Source organism: Molossus molossus, unplaced genomic scaffold, assembly GCF_014108415.1.
Source record: "Molossus molossus isolate mMolMol1 unplaced genomic scaffold, mMolMol1.p scaffold_m16_p_10, whole genome shotgun sequence".
NCBI lineage: Eukaryota > Metazoa > Chordata > Mammalia > Chiroptera > Molossidae > Molossus > Molossus molossus.
In genome coordinates this window covers 73,403,537-73,419,294 of record NW_023425345.1, presented here as the reverse complement: position 1 = coordinate 73,419,294, position 15,758 = coordinate 73,403,537, and the positions used below count along the sequence as shown (strand labels likewise).

General features: G+C 49.9%; 2 protein-coding genes across 3 annotated transcripts; one reads left to right on the top strand and one right to left on the bottom strand.

Moving 5' to 3' along the window:
• Window positions 1-7: 7 nt before the first annotated feature.
• Window positions 8-2,913, bottom strand: CDK4 (cyclin dependent kinase 4). 2 transcript variants are annotated; one of them, XM_036252285.1, is made up of 8 exons: window positions 2,705-2,913; window positions 2,062-2,298; window positions 1,763-1,898; window positions 1,474-1,641; window positions 1,224-1,333; window positions 926-976; window positions 653-788; window positions 8-411 (listed from the first exon to the last, which is right to left on the bottom strand). In XM_036252285.1, exons 2-8 carry the CDS (start codon window positions 2,277-2,279, stop codon window positions 307-309), a joined length of 924 nt encoding a protein of 307 aa, XP_036108178.1. In that variant the 5' UTR covers window positions 2,280-2,298; window positions 2,705-2,913; the 3' UTR covers window positions 8-306. The 2 variants fall into 2 exon arrangements, with proteins under 2 accessions (XP_036108178.1, XP_036108177.1); XM_036252284.1 differs by having other exon boundaries at window positions 2,062-2,357; window positions 2,705-2,895.
• A 4,622-nt stretch (window positions 2,914-7,535) lies between these two features.
• Window positions 7,536-11,971, top strand: MARCHF9 (membrane associated ring-CH-type finger 9). The gene is made up of 4 exons (XM_036252167.1): window positions 7,536-8,323; window positions 9,333-9,488; window positions 10,659-10,851; window positions 11,112-11,971. Exons 1-4 carry the CDS (start codon window positions 7,961-7,963, stop codon window positions 11,444-11,446), a joined length of 1,047 nt encoding a protein of 348 aa, XP_036108060.1. The 5' UTR covers window positions 7,536-7,960; the 3' UTR covers window positions 11,447-11,971.
• Window positions 11,972-15,758: the final 3,787 nt, after the last annotated feature.

Here is a 15,758-nt window from a genome sequence, read left to right as displayed (position 1 = left end):
CCGTATTTCTTTGTTTCGTTTTTTCCTGTATAAAAAAGGATCCCAGTATCAAGGTAAGGAAGGGGAGAACAAGGGACATACTTCTTGGTGTAAGGAAATAGGAGGGCAGGAGAAGGATAATCGTCAAAAGGAAGGGGGTTGTCATTAAGGCAGCCTGCAACATATTCTCTGTAAAAAGTTGGAGGAAGCATCTCTATAGCCTCAGATAAAAAGGCACACAGCGCCTTGGGGGGGGGGGGGGCACTCTCCACTCAAGTGTTCAAAGGAAGGTAAATGACAGCTTCTCTTCTCTTGGTTCTCTTGCAGCTACTCCACTGATCTCTCTGGGTTACCATCTGCCTTTTGTAGATAAGAGTGCTGCAGGGCTCGGAAGGCAGAGATTCGCTTGTGTGGGTTAAAAGTCAGCATCTCCTGAGAGGGGAGGCAAAAGTTAGAAAATTGTGAAAAAAAAATTTGAAAAAATACTTTTGCTCATCCCCAATAATACCTAGAATGGGTAACTTTCTACATTTCTCTTTGTGGATGGCCAATCACAGTAGCAAAAGACTAGCCCATCCACCAACCAAGTCTCAGGAAACAATGGTTTGGATCCTTTTTCTACTACTACATTTTTCACCCCAACCTCACCCATTCCCATGCCCAAACTTAGTACCAGCAGCAGCTGTGCTCCAGACTCCTCCATCTCAGGTATCACCGACTGCACTGGGCAGGGCCCTCTGGGGGAAAAGGCTCCTCTGGGTAGAGACACATCTCGGGGCCAATCATCTTCTGGGGGCAGCCCAATCAGGCTATGTGGAACAGAAGAACTCTGGTCAAAGGGCTCAATCTCCAGCCCATACCTCCAGGGGCAGAGCCCATTGCTACCAGGGCTCAGGAGTAGAAAAGACTCAGAATGGAAATTTTTTTCCCCTTGCCAGTCACTTACTCAAAGATTCTGCCTAACTGGTCAGCTTCAGAGTTTCCGCAGAAGAGAGGCCTAAGGTGAGAAGGGACACAGCAGTCATTTTCAAAGATAAGGCAGTAGAATGGTTATTGCTTAGTGGTTCAAACAGAGAGTATGGAAACGAGAGGGATAATAAGTTCCTAGTTCCAGGGCATTTCAGAGCTTCTGGTTATGGACAGGGTAGTCAGCGGTACTCAAGTAAAAGAATGGGCAGGGTATGAAGATGGTTTACAAGAGATCTGGGAAATTCAAAATCATTCAGGATACTTGGGTCCCATACTTTCGACGAAACATCTCTGCAAAGATACAGCCAACACTCCATAAGTCCACAGGTGTTGCATACGTAGACTGCAGAAGAACTTCTGGAGCACGGTACCAGAGTGTAACAACCTAATAGGAGTAAGAAAAATGGATTACCATAAAGCACAACTGCTTAAACTGATGTCACAAAACACATGACTTCTTGCTATGGGCAATCACTCTCCTACCCCTCAATCAGAACCCATTTTGGCTACCATCTTTCTACTGACCACGGGTGTAAGTGCCATCTGGTAGCTATAGATTCTAGCCAGGCCAAAGTCAGCCAGCTTGACTGTCCCACCACTTGTCACGAGAATGTTCTCTGGCTTCAGGTCTCGGTGAACAATGCAGTTGGCATGAAGGAAATCCAGACCTCTTAGAAACTGGCGCATCAGATCCTGGATTGGAAGGAGGAGGTACAGAGGAACTGGAAATCAGGCACCATACCTAAAATCTCAATACCTTCTACTGCAAAGGTTCCAGTGTACCTCTCTCTTATTGTGTATCCACCCCACTCACCTTGATGGTCTCCACTGGCAAGCCTGGTGGGGGTGCCTTGTCCAAATACGTCCTTAGATCTTGGTCCACATGCTCAAACACCAGAGTCACTTTGATATCCCGGTCAGTTCGGGCAGTGGCACAGACATCCATCAGCCTGGCCAGAACAAATGGTGGGTCACTCACTGATCAATCCCTTTTGGCCCCAACATGGCCTTCCTTATTTAGTTGGGGTCCTCACTTCTCTCCTGACCACCACTCCCACACCTATAGGTGTCTTTTCCCCTTTACTACCCACTCCCAACCCTCCACTTTCTCACCGGACAACATTGGGATGCTCAAAAGCCTCCAGCCGTCTCAGTAAGGCCACTTCACGAACTGTGCTGATGGGAAGGCCCCCTCCAGCACCTCCTCCATTGGGGACTCTCACGCTCTTGAGGGCCACAAAGTGGCCACTGTGGGGATCACGGGCCTTGTACACCGTCCCATAGGCACCAACACCAATCTCAGCTACTGGCTCATACCGAAGGGTAGCCATTCTCAGATCACAGGAGACCCTACAATCACAGAGACTCTTGCCACCGAAATTCCCTTCCAGAGTTCGGATGGTATGAGCCTACGGCAACAAAGTAACTCCTGTAAAAAACTTCACAGACACCACCAGTATCCCTTCCCTTCCCCAACTTTCCATGAGGCCGGCCCTTCAGACAACAATGACTAGCTCCAACCCCTTCAGCCACGTGAGGCCCTCTTTCTTTGGGACCGTCACGTCCGGCACAAGGAAGATCCCACACGACACACCCCCTGCATCGAAGCCCCTACACCCCAGACCCTACGACCACAAAGGACCAGATTATACCCTACCCCACTTCCCGCCCTCCAGCGACCCTTCAGCAACTAGCCCGCGCAGGAAGCCATGGTGGGCGACAATGGTCTCCATTCCTGGGAAGGGGCTGCACTTACTTCACCCCGTGACGGGAGCTGCGGGGGCGGCCCGTTATCGGGGCCTGGGAGCGGGTTTCTGGGGCGCCATACACTCAAGCTCGGTTCGGAGAAGCTGGACGGTACGGGCCCGACCATAGACACAGGCCGCAAGCTAGAGCGGACCCCTTACCCCCACCCTCACCATGTGACCAGCTGCCAGAGAGGCGCGCGGAAATCCAGGGGGAGGGGTGAACACCGGACGTTCGGAACATGTGACCAGCTACTCATGCGCAGAGGGGCTGGGAGTGGCTTTGCCCGGTTGGGGGGCGGTGAGGGGAAGGAGGAGAGCAACGATGGCAGCCATGTGAGCTGTTGCTATCCCACGTGACCATCCAATAGTGTTCTGAGGAGCAGAGGCGTGGTTACGAGGCAGAGCACGTGACTAGCTGCCACTACCTACGCTGGTGGTGGGGCGGGGAAGGGGGGGCGGTGTGGAGAGAAGACTGGAGGGTGGGGAGAAGAGAGAGGGTGGAAATGAAGGCGGTGCCATGGCAACCTGGGCCACCCAGATCCCAACTCCTGCAGGCCTTCTCCAGTCTCTCCTAGTCTCTTATATTGGGCGGGGGGGCCAAGAGGTGGTACTGTGGTCTTTCTCCTTCGTTGCCTTAAGAGAACGCATTCTCATTTGTGTCTTTGTTTCATTCATTCATTCATATAACATTTTTACTGAGTGCTTGCTTCCTGTGTGTATGTGAGGTTGTTTTGGATCTGTTTTTTGGTGTGTCAGTCACTAGCCCTTTAAAATAGTGATAAGGCCTTGGCCGGTTTGGCTCAGCGGTTGGAGCGTTGGCCTGCAGTCCGGAGAGACCTGGGTTCGGTTCCGCTAAGGGCATGTAACTCTGTTGCAGTTTGTTCCTGGCCCTGGTTGGGTCCTGCGGGTGGCAGCCACTCGATGTGTCCCTTTCACGTCGATGTTTCTCTCTCTCTTCCTCCCACTCTATATGAACAAAAAAATGAAAAAATGTCTTCCGGTGAGAATAAAAAATAATAATAATAAAATAAAATAAAATAGTGATAAGACTATCTGTAAAGAAGTAGCCAACAGTGTGCATATAAAATAGGGAGTAGCCCTGGCTGGTTTGCTAAGTGGTTAGAGCATCATCCTGTGGACTGCAGAGTCTCAGGGTTGATTTCTGGTCAAGGACACGTACCTGAGTTACAGGATCATCTCTGGCCCCAGTCAGGGTCATGCAGGGGGCAACCAGTTGATGTGTCTCTCTCACATGGATGTTTCTCTCTCTCCCTCCCTTCCACTCTCTCTAAAAATCAATGGAAAAATATCCTCTGGTGAGGCTTAACAAAAAATAAATAAAATAGGGAGTAGAGCCCTGGTTGGTTTGGCTCAGTGGTTTGAGCATTGGCCTGTGGACCAGAGAGTCCTGGGTTTGGTTCCCGCTAGGGGCACATACAAAAAAAAAAAAAAATAGGGAGTAGACAATGCCCATGTAAGTGCAAAACTAGGGGTAAAGGATTAATGGAAGGCAGATTAATACAGTAATCCAACAGGAAGAGGGGAAAGGTAATTATCTCCCCTCTTCCCAATTTCCAGCCCTCCCTAGGAGTGTTAAAGCAGAGAAGTTTTCAATGATTGGGAGATAGGGGTATTTGACCTTTAAGGTTCTTTCCAGCACTAAGATGTTATGATATGTGTGTGTGTATAATACATATGTCATATATAGACAGATGGGTATATATAGGAGTGAGCGTGTACAAGGAAGTTATCACAGACACTACCCCAGACCACCACATTACATAAGAATGATTTGTGCCCTTCTGTAAACCTTGTGACTCATCATTTGGGGTTATTGTGCTTCTTTTCCTCCAGTGCAAGTTTTCTTAGCTCTTGTCCCTGCCCCAAACACAAAGCTTTCCCAGATGGCCTCTGCTCACACACACAGAGGTAGGCAACAGGCAGGTTTCTCTCTGGCTTCCCTTGTCTTACTGGCTCCAACTTCTTTATTTTCTCCTACCTCTTTGAGGGGATGGCATAAGGGAAGGAAGAAATCAGTGTTCATTTGTGACTTGTCTAAAATCTGTTTGTCACTCCTTGCACCCTAACTTCTATTCTTTTTGTTGCTGTTGTTAATCCTCACCTGAGGATATTTTTTCCATTGATTTTTAGAGAAAGTGGAAGAGAGGGAGGAAGGGGGAGAGAGAGAGAAATATCAATTTGAGAGAGACACATTGGTTGGTTGCCTCCCTCACACACTCCAGCTGGGATCTAACTTGCAACCCAGGTATTTGCCCTTGACAGGGAATCAAACCTGAGGCCCTTCGGTGCACCAGCCAATGCTCTAATCACTGAGCACACCAGCCAGGGCCTAACTTCTATCCTCTTTAACCATCTGGCTGAGAATGTAAGAATTCAGGCTTGAGATGAATATGAAGCAAAATGGAAGACCTGTCAGTAGAGAATCTCCCTCTGTATTCTGATAGTAACTCTGGGCCCTTGCTGGTAAGGGCAGCTGGTACTAATAAGAAAAACCTCAAGCCCTGCTGGAGTAGTTCAGTTGGTTAGAGCATTGTCCTGATACAGCAAGATTGTGAGTTAGATCCCTGGTCAGGGCACATACAAGAATCAACCAATGGCCTGGCAGGTGTGGCTCAGTGGTTGAGCATGGACCCATGCACCAAGAGATTACGGGTTCGATTCCAGTCAGGGCCCATGCCCAGTTTGTGAGCCAAATTCCCAGTGTGGGGCATGCAGGAGGGGACCAATTGAGATTCTCTCTCATGGATGTTTCCATCCCTCTCTCCCTCTCCCTTCCTTCTCTCTAAAATCAATAAAGAAAAAATTTTTTAAAAAGGGAAAAAAAAAAAAAAAAGAATCAACCAATGGCCCTGGCCAGTATGGCTCAGTTGGTTGAGTGTCCTGTCCTGTGCACCAAAAGGTTACCAGTTTGATTCCTGGTCAGGGCACATACCCAGGTTTCGGGTTTGATCCCTGGTCAGGGTGAGTGTGGGAGGCAGTCAATCAGTGTTTCTCCCTTACATTGATGTATCTCTGTATCCCTCTCCCTCCCCCTCTCTCTTAAAATCAATAAAAATACTTTTAAAAGAAAAGACTAATTTTAAAAAATCAACCAGTGAATGTATAAATAAATGGAATAACAAATCAATGTTTCTCAAAAATTTTTAATATGTTTTTTAATGGATTTTTTTAAAGAGAGAGGAAGGGAGAGAGAGAAACATTTATGAAAGAGAAACATCATGAGCTGCCTGACCCTCACTAGAGATTGAGCCCTCAACCTGTAACTTGGGCGTGTGCACTGAGCCACACCGGCCAGTCTCAAAAACTTAAAAAAAAAAAAAAAAAGAAGAAGAAAACCTCAAGATCTGAACTGGCTAAGGGGCTTGTGTGGTGAATGTTTCATTGGCTATCTCATTAGGACTGGTTTGTAAACCTTCTGGAAGGCTAAGTGTCTCTGAGTGTGTCAAACTTTCTATATCAGTAGAGTCCATGTCAGTCAACCTCACCTTCCACATAAGCCCAACACAGCTCACTGTCTTTAGAAATTATCCTTGAAAGAAGGTGAAGGGATTAGAAAAAAAAAACAGCCTGTGTGTGTGTGTGTGTGTGTGTGTGTGTGTGTGACACAGACAACATATAGTGATAGCCAGAGGGCAAGGGAGTGGGGGTAGGTGGAGGTGAGCAAAGTAAGGATAAATGGGGACTGAAAGAGACTTTTCTTTGGGCAATGTGTGCATGATGCAGTGTGCAGATAATGTTTTGTTAAATTGTACACTTGAAACCTGTATGGTTCTATGAACCAGTGTCACCCCAATAAATTCAATTTAAAAAAGAAGTCATCCTCTATGTTGGTTTGGGTTCCAGTCCCGTTTTCTGATTCATTCATTCATTCATTCATTCATTCATTCATTCATTCATTTGTCCATCCAATCCAATGCATGTGAATGCTTCATAACAGCATAACTCTCCTTAATCACTTTCTATTGAGGAGCCTTAGTTTGGCTGTCTGTCCCTGGTTCCATACCCTCCCTTCTGTTAATTACTCTTTTACTAATTAATTCTTTCCCAGTGTGTTTGACCCAATGGGTTCCTCTTGAATCCCCTTTCCTTCAGCATTGTAAAAGGGAGGAGAGGGAGATGGTAAGTGTAAAGCAGAAATTGAAAGGGGGTAGAACTGGTTCTCAGGGTCAAGACCCCATAAAAGCAGAGAGGTGTGTGGGGGGGTGGTGGTGGTGGGGTTGGCGAGGTATTCACTTCAGTGTAGTGGTGGTCTCTTTAGCACTCCTGTCTCCCTTCCTCACTCACCTAACTCACACATTACAATCTCATGAGATCAGATTCCATCCCTTACACCCTCACCTCTTCCACAGTTCTACACTATGAACACTTTTTAGTCCTTTGTGTAAAGGTGCTTATTGCGTGAGTCCATCTCTTGCTCACTTACCTCCCTCATACCGTATACCCTTGCATAGCTTTTTATCTGCACACTCCCATTTTGCACGAGCCTCTCCCTCTCTGGTGCACCTGCATCTTTGAGCACTCACTCACTTTCCATCCTCACCCGTTCACACACCTATTCTCCTACCAGTGTGCACACTCCCCTTTCTTGGACACTCCTCTCCCTCCATCCTCCCCTGGGCTCGCACACTCGCCCCCCCCTCTAGGGACACCTGCTCTAGCCCGGCAGGGCGGGGATGCGCAGCCGCGGCCACTTCTCCTCCTTTCCCTCTCCCCGCCCCGCCCCTCCCTTCATCCCTCACCGGCTCCCCGGCTCCCGCCCCGCCCGCCCCTCCCGCCCGCCGCTCCGGGGGGGGGGTCTCCGCCGCCGCCGCCGGAAGGAGCCGCCATTTGCCACCGCCGAGCGCACGGGCCGAGCTGAGCCGGAGCCGGGAGCCGGAGCAGGACTGGGGACAGGAGGACGGCGATGGGGGGCGGCCCCGCCGCAGGAGGATCCCGGCGCGTAATCCCAGGGGCCCGGCCGGCTCCGGACCCAGACCCGCGGGGCGCGGCACCCTGAGCCCCCCTCCCCGCCCACTGCCCGGGCCATGGCTGCCCGCCCTGCCGCCCCCGGGCCGCCAGCCCTCCTGGCCCCGCAAGCCCCGAAGCCCCGGCGGTGGCAGCAGTGAACGGCGCTCACAGGCCCCGAAGACCCCGGCGGGGCTTGGCTCTCCAGCGCGCGCCCCCTTTCCGGCCTTGCTCCCTCCTTCCCCCCGCCGCCCGAGAGCCCCCTTGCACGCCGCCCCCCGTCCCCCGGCGCCCGGACGATGCTCAAGTCTCGGCTCCGCATGTTCCTGAACGAGCTGAAGCTGCTGGTGCTGACGGGCGGGGGGCGGCCCCCGGCCGAGCCGCAGCCCCGGGGGGGCGGGGGAGGCGGCTGCGGCTGGGCGCCCTTCGCCGGCTGCTCGACCCGGGACAGCGACACCGACGGCGACGAAGAAGAGTACTACGGGTCAGAACCGCGGGCCCGGGGTCTGGCCAGCGACAAGGAGCCGCGGGCCGGACCCCTGCCGCCGCCCGCGCCGCCGCCGCCGCCCCCGGGCGCGCTGGATGCCCTGTCGCTCAGCAGCAGCCTGGACAGCGGACTCCGAACCCCTCAGTGCCGAATCTGCTTCCAGGGCCCTGAGCAGGTCAGGCCTGTGCACTCCGTTGGGCGGGGCAGGGTGGGGGTGCTCACCTGGGGCGCCCCGGGAGACCGTGAACAGGGTCGGGGCCTGAGGAGGCTAGGCGGGACCCCGGACTCGAGTGGGAGTAGGGTGAGGTTGGGGTCTGACTGGAGACTCCCTGAATATATGTTTGAGGTGGAGGAGGGTCAGGGGTCCCCAGGAAGGGGTGGGGCTTTCTCCTGGCAGGGCTCAAAATCCCTCTCATCCATTAACCAGGACTACCTTTCTCCCCGACTTCTCTCACCCCAGGGTCTTTGTAGGCTGAGGATGTGGGCAGAGAAGAGTACTTCTGTCCCCACCTTGAAGGGAGGTGCCCAGCCGGTGCCCTTGCCTCATTCAGTATTTCTCTCCGTGGGGCACTTTTCTTCACTTCCCATTCTGCAACTTTCCATCTCATTCCAAATAGTACTCTTTGTTTAAATGTTATGGACAAAGTTGTCTCAGGATAGTGCTGGGGATGTCTCTGTGTCGTGAGAAATTATTCCTTTATTAAAAGGGAATACTCTCTACTCCCATCCCTAAGAATTCTCCTCCCTTTTGATACTTGGAAACTGAGGACGTAACCCATCCCAATCTGCACCACATCTGTGAAGTACTTTACAGTGATAGAGCGGGGGAGAAATGCATGGTTCTGAAGCTCTAACCCTAACCCTCCACATCCTCAGGGGTAGCCTTGTATTTGGGACGCCTTAAAGACTACCCTCTTCAAATTCTAGCAAAAGAGAAGACCCAGTTCCCCACTCCAATCCCTTTTCATCCCTCACCTATTTGGTCAGGAAAGTTTGCCTTGAGCTCTAACTTTTGTCTTTTGTGCTGCAGCCTTAGCCTCTTGCCCTGTTTTGGGTGAAAGGCCCGAGGTTTTTTAAGGTGGGAGAATGAGTGACCTCGAGAGGAGGTTTTCCTCTCCCAGAGCAGAGAGGAGTGGGGTCTGGGTGGTGATAGCTGACAGGAACCCTTGTCACTCTTCCTCCAGGGGGAGCTCCTAAGCCCCTGCCGCTGCGACGGCTCCGTGCGCTGCACTCACCAGCCCTGCCTCATCCGCTGGATCAGTGAGAGGGGATCCTGGAGCTGTGAGCTCTGCTACTTCAAGTATCAGGTCCTTGCGATCAGCACCAAGAACCCATTGCAGGTGAGGTGCAAGAAGAGGACTCTCAGATTGGGGCAAGGGCCTTTCAGCAATCAGAATCAGGAACCATCCAGGGAGCCTATTTCATGCATTTACTTACCCCTCCCAATTTCCTGTCTGTAAATCCTCCCTTCATTTATTTACAAAGATATTATTGGGTGCCACCTGTATTCCAGGCACTATTCTAGGCACAGGGACAACAACAACAACAAAAAAGATCATAATGTCAGTGATGATGATAGCAACATGTGGTGTTTTCTCTGTGTCAAGATCTTGGTGTGTATTACCTCTTTTTTTTTTTTTTTGGTATTAACTTTTTTCATCTCCATAATAATCCTATTAGTTATATGCTATTATTATCCCCATTTAAAAGATTGATGCACAAAGAGATTTGAAAACTTGCCTGAAGTTACTCAGCCAGGAAGTGATGGAGATAGAATTTGGAATTCAAACCTAAATGGTCTGGCTTCAGAGCACTTGCTCAATACTTCTAAACTAAGACAGACAAGTGATCTCAAACAACCTGAGCACTGCTACAGTATTTACGGATTTCAGAGAGAGGAAGGAAGAGGGAGAGAGAGAGAAATATCAATGAGAGAGACACATCGATTGGCTGCCTCCTGCACACCCACTACTGGGATCAAGCCTGCAACCTGGGCATGTGCCATGACTGGGAATCGAACCATGACCTCCTGGTACATGGGATGATGCTCAACCACAGAGCCACACCAGCTGGGCCACAGTCTAGGTTTGATCAGGGCACAGAGGAGACAGATGTTAACCCTGCCAGAAGGATTTCCGGAAGACTCCTGAAGCATCTTCCTCTTCAGAGCCAGCCATCACCTGACCCTCTATCTTTTGTGCCTTTTTTTTTTTGGCTAATTCTCACCTGAGGATATTTTTTCCATTGATTTTCTTTTCTTTTTTCTTTTTTTTTAGAGAGAGTAGAAGGGAGGGAGGGAGCGGAGAGAAAAAGAGAGAAACACATCAATTGGTTGCTTCCCACAGGACCCCTATGGGGAAATTGAACTTGCAACCAAGGCATGTGCCCTTGACTGGGAGTTGAACCCGTGACTTTTTGGTACACAGGCCAATGTGCTAACCGCTGAGCTAAATTGGCCAGGGTTGACCATCTCTTTCTGTGACTTTTTTGGAACCCTCTCTCCCACACAGTGGCAGGCCATCTCCCTGACAGTCATTGAGAAGGTCCAGATTGCAGCCATAGTTCTGGGCTCTCTCTTCCTCGTCGCCAGTATCTCCTGGCTCATCTGGTCCTCACTCAGCCCTTCAGCCAAGTGGCAACGACAGGATCTGCTATTTCAGATCTGCTACGGCATGTATGGCTTCATGGATGTCGTCTGCATAGGTAAGGGCACCTCTCTCCTTTTTACCCGATGAACAACTTTCTCCAACTTATACACTTAACTTTCCCTCCCACTTCCCTCAGCTTTATGGACACATTTTCTATCATTGAGAGCCTTTAGGGCTATCTTGATGCCCCTCCTTTCCCAGCTTCTCCAGGCCCTTTGCAACCCTATATCCTCACTCTGGAAAATGCTTGCTTAAGCACCTCTGGCCTAGATCTGGGCAGCAGTTGACCCTGGATATCTTATCCCTCTTTCTCAGGCCTCATTGTCCACGAAGGCTCCTCTGTCTACCGTATCTTCAAGCGCTGGCAGGCAGTGAACCAGCAGTGGAAGGTCCTGAATTATGACAAGACCAAGGACATAGGAGGAGATGCAGGGGGAGGGATGGCAGGGAAGCTGGGTACCAGGACCTCACGGACGGGCCCCCCTTCTGGGGCCACCAGCCGCCCCCAGGCTGCCCAGCGCATGCGGACGCTCTTGCCTCAGCGCTGTGGTTACACAATTCTGCACCTCCTTGGACAGCTGCGGCCACCAGATGCCCGTTCTAGTTCCCATTCTGGCCGAGAGGTTGTCATGAGGGTCACCACAGTCTGAACTGGACTCCAGGAGTGGGGATCTTGAGTCAGTGCATTGGCCAGAAATGAGCTATCATGGCTGCTGGAGGTACCACTTGGACCAGATGTTTGGGGCACACTGCCCCCACCACTGAGGATCTCTGTAGGTAGCCTCAAGCTGGAGACATTGTCTGGCTTCTACTGCCCAATGGGTAGAGACACTTGGATGACATTCCAGCTCCCACTGACAGCTCCTCACACTCATCCTGGGGCAGCCAGTGGGCAAAAGGGGAGAGCAGATTTTCTTCCCTAGAGAACCGTCCTTACCTCAGCTCCTAGGGCCTCCAGCCCATCAGCTCTACCATGGTGACTTGGTGAGGGGGGAACCAATGCCAGAAGAAAGGGGCTGTAGACCCCCCATTCCCCACCCCATGGCCACAGGGCAGCTGGCAATAAGACTAGTATACATTGACCTCCCGTTCCCTGCATGAGGGCGGGGGGTTGGCGGACTTCCCCTGCTCTGCCCCCCATTGCATGGGGGGAGGGCATAAAGAATCATTTATATGCACGTGGAGACTCCTTTCTCATCTGGGCTTTTCTGGAGGGTTGGGAGGTGTGGGGAGGTTTCTCTGCAAAGGTTTCCAATCCCAAATGCAGCAGTGGGTTCTGAGTTGGAGGTGTAACTCCCACTTGCTGGTGAATAATTCATGTTGGCTGCTAGATGGCAGTGCTCAGAGGTATCTAAAGGGTGGACCTACCACCTCCAAGTTGTGTGATTTAGAAAAAAAATCTCTCTACTGTCTACCTCATAGGGTTGGAATGAGGATAAAGAAGGGACAGGTTGAATGCCATTGCAAAGAAAATCAGTGATGGCATAAAGAGATTTCTACATTAGATGGTGGTCCATTTATTTCAAATAGTAGCTGGTTAACAGATTTCAAAATGTGTTTTTCATCTGGAGTTGCATAGAGCCTTGGAAATATGTGCTTAGTATCATAATAGACGTGTAAATATGAGGGGAAATAGACACTGCAAATGCAAAGGATGGTGGTTATTTGTAAGAATGAGAGCTCTTCCAACCCCCTAAACATGGGGGCAGGGGAAGGCTGGAGCTCTCCTTGTTCTGGGGATCATTTTTATTCTATTAGTCCTTAGGTACTGTGCTCACCTGGAGAAGTGGTCTGAAGTTAATTTGGACTCATTTGGAGTGAGATGGACAGAATCCTTCCATAACATAGGTCTCCAGCTCTAGTTTAAGCTCCTCTTATGGTAGTTCAGGGTTATAGGTCTGATTCTGGTGTGTCCCTGCTAGTGGTATTAATTGGAAGGTACTGTGCTTGGAGGCAGCAGGGTAGAGGGCAGCTGTCTATAGAGAAAAAGTTTGGGAAGGACTGGTAATATTTGGTCAGCCTGAAGCCTCATCCTTTTCTCCTGAGGCCTTGGAGCTGTGTATTATATGAATGATGGTGTCTTTTAAGTGAACTACTCATTAGCAATTAAATTAATTACTTCCCACTTTGCTAGTGTCAGATCCAGAGACATTTCCTATTATTAGTCCTTCTCTCAGGGAAGGTTCTGCTCTACCTTTTCCCTGGTGATGTTTTGGGGAAAATGCTTATCTACTAAAGGTCACATAACCTTGCCTGGGCATTGGTTATCTCCTACCCATCTGGGAGGGGGGGGGCCGGAGGGGGGGGGGAAATCTTGGCTGCTGTCCATGGTGCTAGCACCCAGACTCCCCTAGGAGTATAGAAACCAAAGTTGGACTCAGATTTGAGTCAGCTGGAAGTGTGGAAGTGTACCACTTCCAGGGATCAATGTGAGGAGGGAACTGAGGCAGAACCCCCCCCCTATTTTCTAGTGGAAAATTGTTTCCCCAGAGAGAAAACCCTTCACATTCCCTACTTGCGCATACAGAAGAGCCACACTTTACTGATTTGCTATTCACAAAATAGCTGGTAGGGACCAGTCGGGAGACAGCAAATCAGAGTGACTTCTAGTTCAGGTAGGCATGACACAGTTGGGGTTTTCTGTGCCAAGCCTCACTGTCCCTCGTGATGGCCCCACATGGAAGTTTAAATAATCCCAAGAACACAGGCACACAAACACATTGTCTCCCATTTCCACTCTGGGTCTTAAAACCAGGCCAAGTGAGGCAATATATTTCTCTTCCTTTCAGCACCATTGGATGTCTTGGTATGGGAGTTGGGACCAGCAATCAGTACTATCTCCTAGCCTTCTCTTTTCAAACTTAGACATTGTCTAGAAAAGGGGTCATAGAAACTGTTGCCCTCCTCAAGTGAGCAGTCCAACTTACCCAGTGAGGAGTGTGGGTGTGCAGAATCCTCATCACTGAGTCCAGGAAAGAGGTTCTGAGAGGAAGTGGGGCTTGATTCTCTCTCAAAGCTCAAATCTGCTGAAAACAGGTCACTTAAGTTTAAGTTGAATTTAGCGATAGGGAAGTTCAGTATAGCAGAAAAGGAGGTGAGAGAAGGGACAGTAGAGACACACAAATTTGGGTCTCTGCACTGAGCCTTGGGTATAACCTGCCCCTCTGTACATCTTACATACATAGACACTCCCCAGAAGGTTTGGTGGCTAATAGAATTTCTGTGGTCAGGGAGTCATGTCTAGGGTAGGGGGATGAGGTGGTGAGGAGGAGGAGGAAGTGTGAAGTGAAATCTCCATCTCCATCTAACTAATTGGAGTGGGTGTGGGGGGAACAGGAGGGAGAGGGGCAAGTCCTGACATGGGGAGGATAATCAGGGCTCCAGAGAGAGCTGTGGAGAATGTGCTGAGAGTTTTATTTGTATGGAAGATAAGTCAACCTGTATACACACAAGGGGAGGACTGTGCTCAATGCCTGGGGCGGGGGGGGTGCATAGAGTGCAGACTTGGAAACAGGCTCCCTCTGCCCAACCCCCTTCTGCCTCGGCGCCCCAAGGCTTCTGGCCACCCATGTACTGAGATTTCATCTTGTCTGACTTCATTTCTCTGCCTGTATCCCTGTTTCTCCAAAGGAAAAGACCTTGGAGCATCTTTTCCAGAGAGGGCAGAGTGGCTCTTTCAGTCCAGGTTCCAAAAACACTTGTACCAGAGTCAAGCACATCCGGTCATTTCTGCAAATCCCTAGCTCCTGACCCATTTTTATTCACCACTACCCCCTTAATCTCTTTCAGGGAGCCAGACTTGGCTGTTCCCACTCCAGACAAACATGTCTGGGTTTGTGATGCAAACCTCTCTTCCAGGTGTCTAGACCTCCCATGTTATGGAGCACTCTCAGGGCCTGGGAAACCAAGGTTGGGGATTTGGGTGCAGGTCTTGCCTCCAAGTCTTATAAAAAGTGGGAGTGGGAAAGAAGTAAGTCAAAAGTCAAGGAGGGAACATTCAATTTTTTTTATTTCAAAACTATGACTATTTTACATTTTCAATGTATAAAAAGGAAGGCATACACAGGAATAGGTCCAGAGATGTCTCTGCCTGGAAACTAAGTCAAGCCAACATAATAGTGATAGTTTTGTTTTTTTTTTAATTTTTTTTCTTTATTGATTTTAGAGAGAGAGGAAGGAAGAGGGAGAGAGAGAGAGAGAAATATCGACTGATCGCCTCCTGCATGGCCCACACTGGGGATCGGGCCCACAATCTGGGCATGTGCCCTGACCGGGAATCAAACCAGCGACCCCTTGGTTCATGGGTTGATGCTCAACCACTGAGCCACACCAGCCGGGCAAGGATAGTTTTTTAAAAGTCATAAACCAGGCAAGGGCAGACTCACCTTCCTAGAGGCAAGGTGAGGGAGGAATGGGGTAGGCAAAGCCTAGTAAGCTGTTCACCCTTTCTGCCACATGGTCCAGATTTAATCTGAGAATTTGTGTGGTGTCACCTAGGGATAGGCCCTGGCAGGGGATATAAATATTGAATAAGGCCTCATCCTTCCTCTCAAAGAGCTTACATGCAAGGAGAGAGACCAACTAGGTGCAGACTAGATGCATAATTACTTAGCTTATATTGTCCTAAGAGTTTAGCCAGCAGCATCAATGAACACTGTGGAAGCCCCAAAAGGTCAGTGGTGGAATTCTTCCTCAGGTTACCCAGCATTATTAGTTAAAATCTGAGTTGGCCCTTGAAGAATGAATATGATATGACCAGGAAAAGGGCTGAGTAGGCAGAAGGACTATGGTTTTCTCCAGGCCTGCTTGGTCAAGCTGAGTGCATACTTCACACTTTGGTCAGGGCTGCCTCAAACACTTTGCTATGGTCATTCTGACCAGTTTGATCAGATAGACAGGCCTCAAGGGAAATACACTTCTCTTGGTCTTGTGCCGAATAAAGCCCTATGATGAGAGAAAGAG

Excerpts from the sequence above, each read along its gene's own strand:
- MARCHF9 (XM_036252167.1), top strand. The coding sequence starts at position 7,961 with ATGCTCAAGTCTCGGCTCCGCATGTTCCTGAACGAGCTGAAGCTGCTG. Across the intron at positions 8,324-9,332 it reads GCTTCCAGGGCCCTGAGCAG|GGGGAGCTCCTAAGCCCCTG; the intron begins GTCAGGCCTGTG and ends CTCTTCCTCCAG. Across the intron at positions 10,852-11,111 it reads CATGGATGTCGTCTGCATAG|GCCTCATTGTCCACGAAGGC; the intron begins GTAAGGGCACCT and ends CCTCTTTCTCAG.
- CDK4 (XM_036252284.1), bottom strand. The coding sequence starts at position 2,821 with ATGGTCGGGCCCGTACCGTCCAGCTTCTCCGAACCGAGCTTGAGTGTA. Across the intron at positions 1,899-2,061 it reads GAGCATCCCAATGTTGTCCG|GCTGATGGATGTCTGTGCCA; the intron begins GTGAGAAAGTGG and ends TGTTCTGGCCAG. Across the intron at positions 412-652 it reads CTGGAGCACAGCTGCTGCTG|GAGATGCTGACTTTTAACCC; the intron begins GTACTAAGTTTG and ends CTCCCCTCTCAG.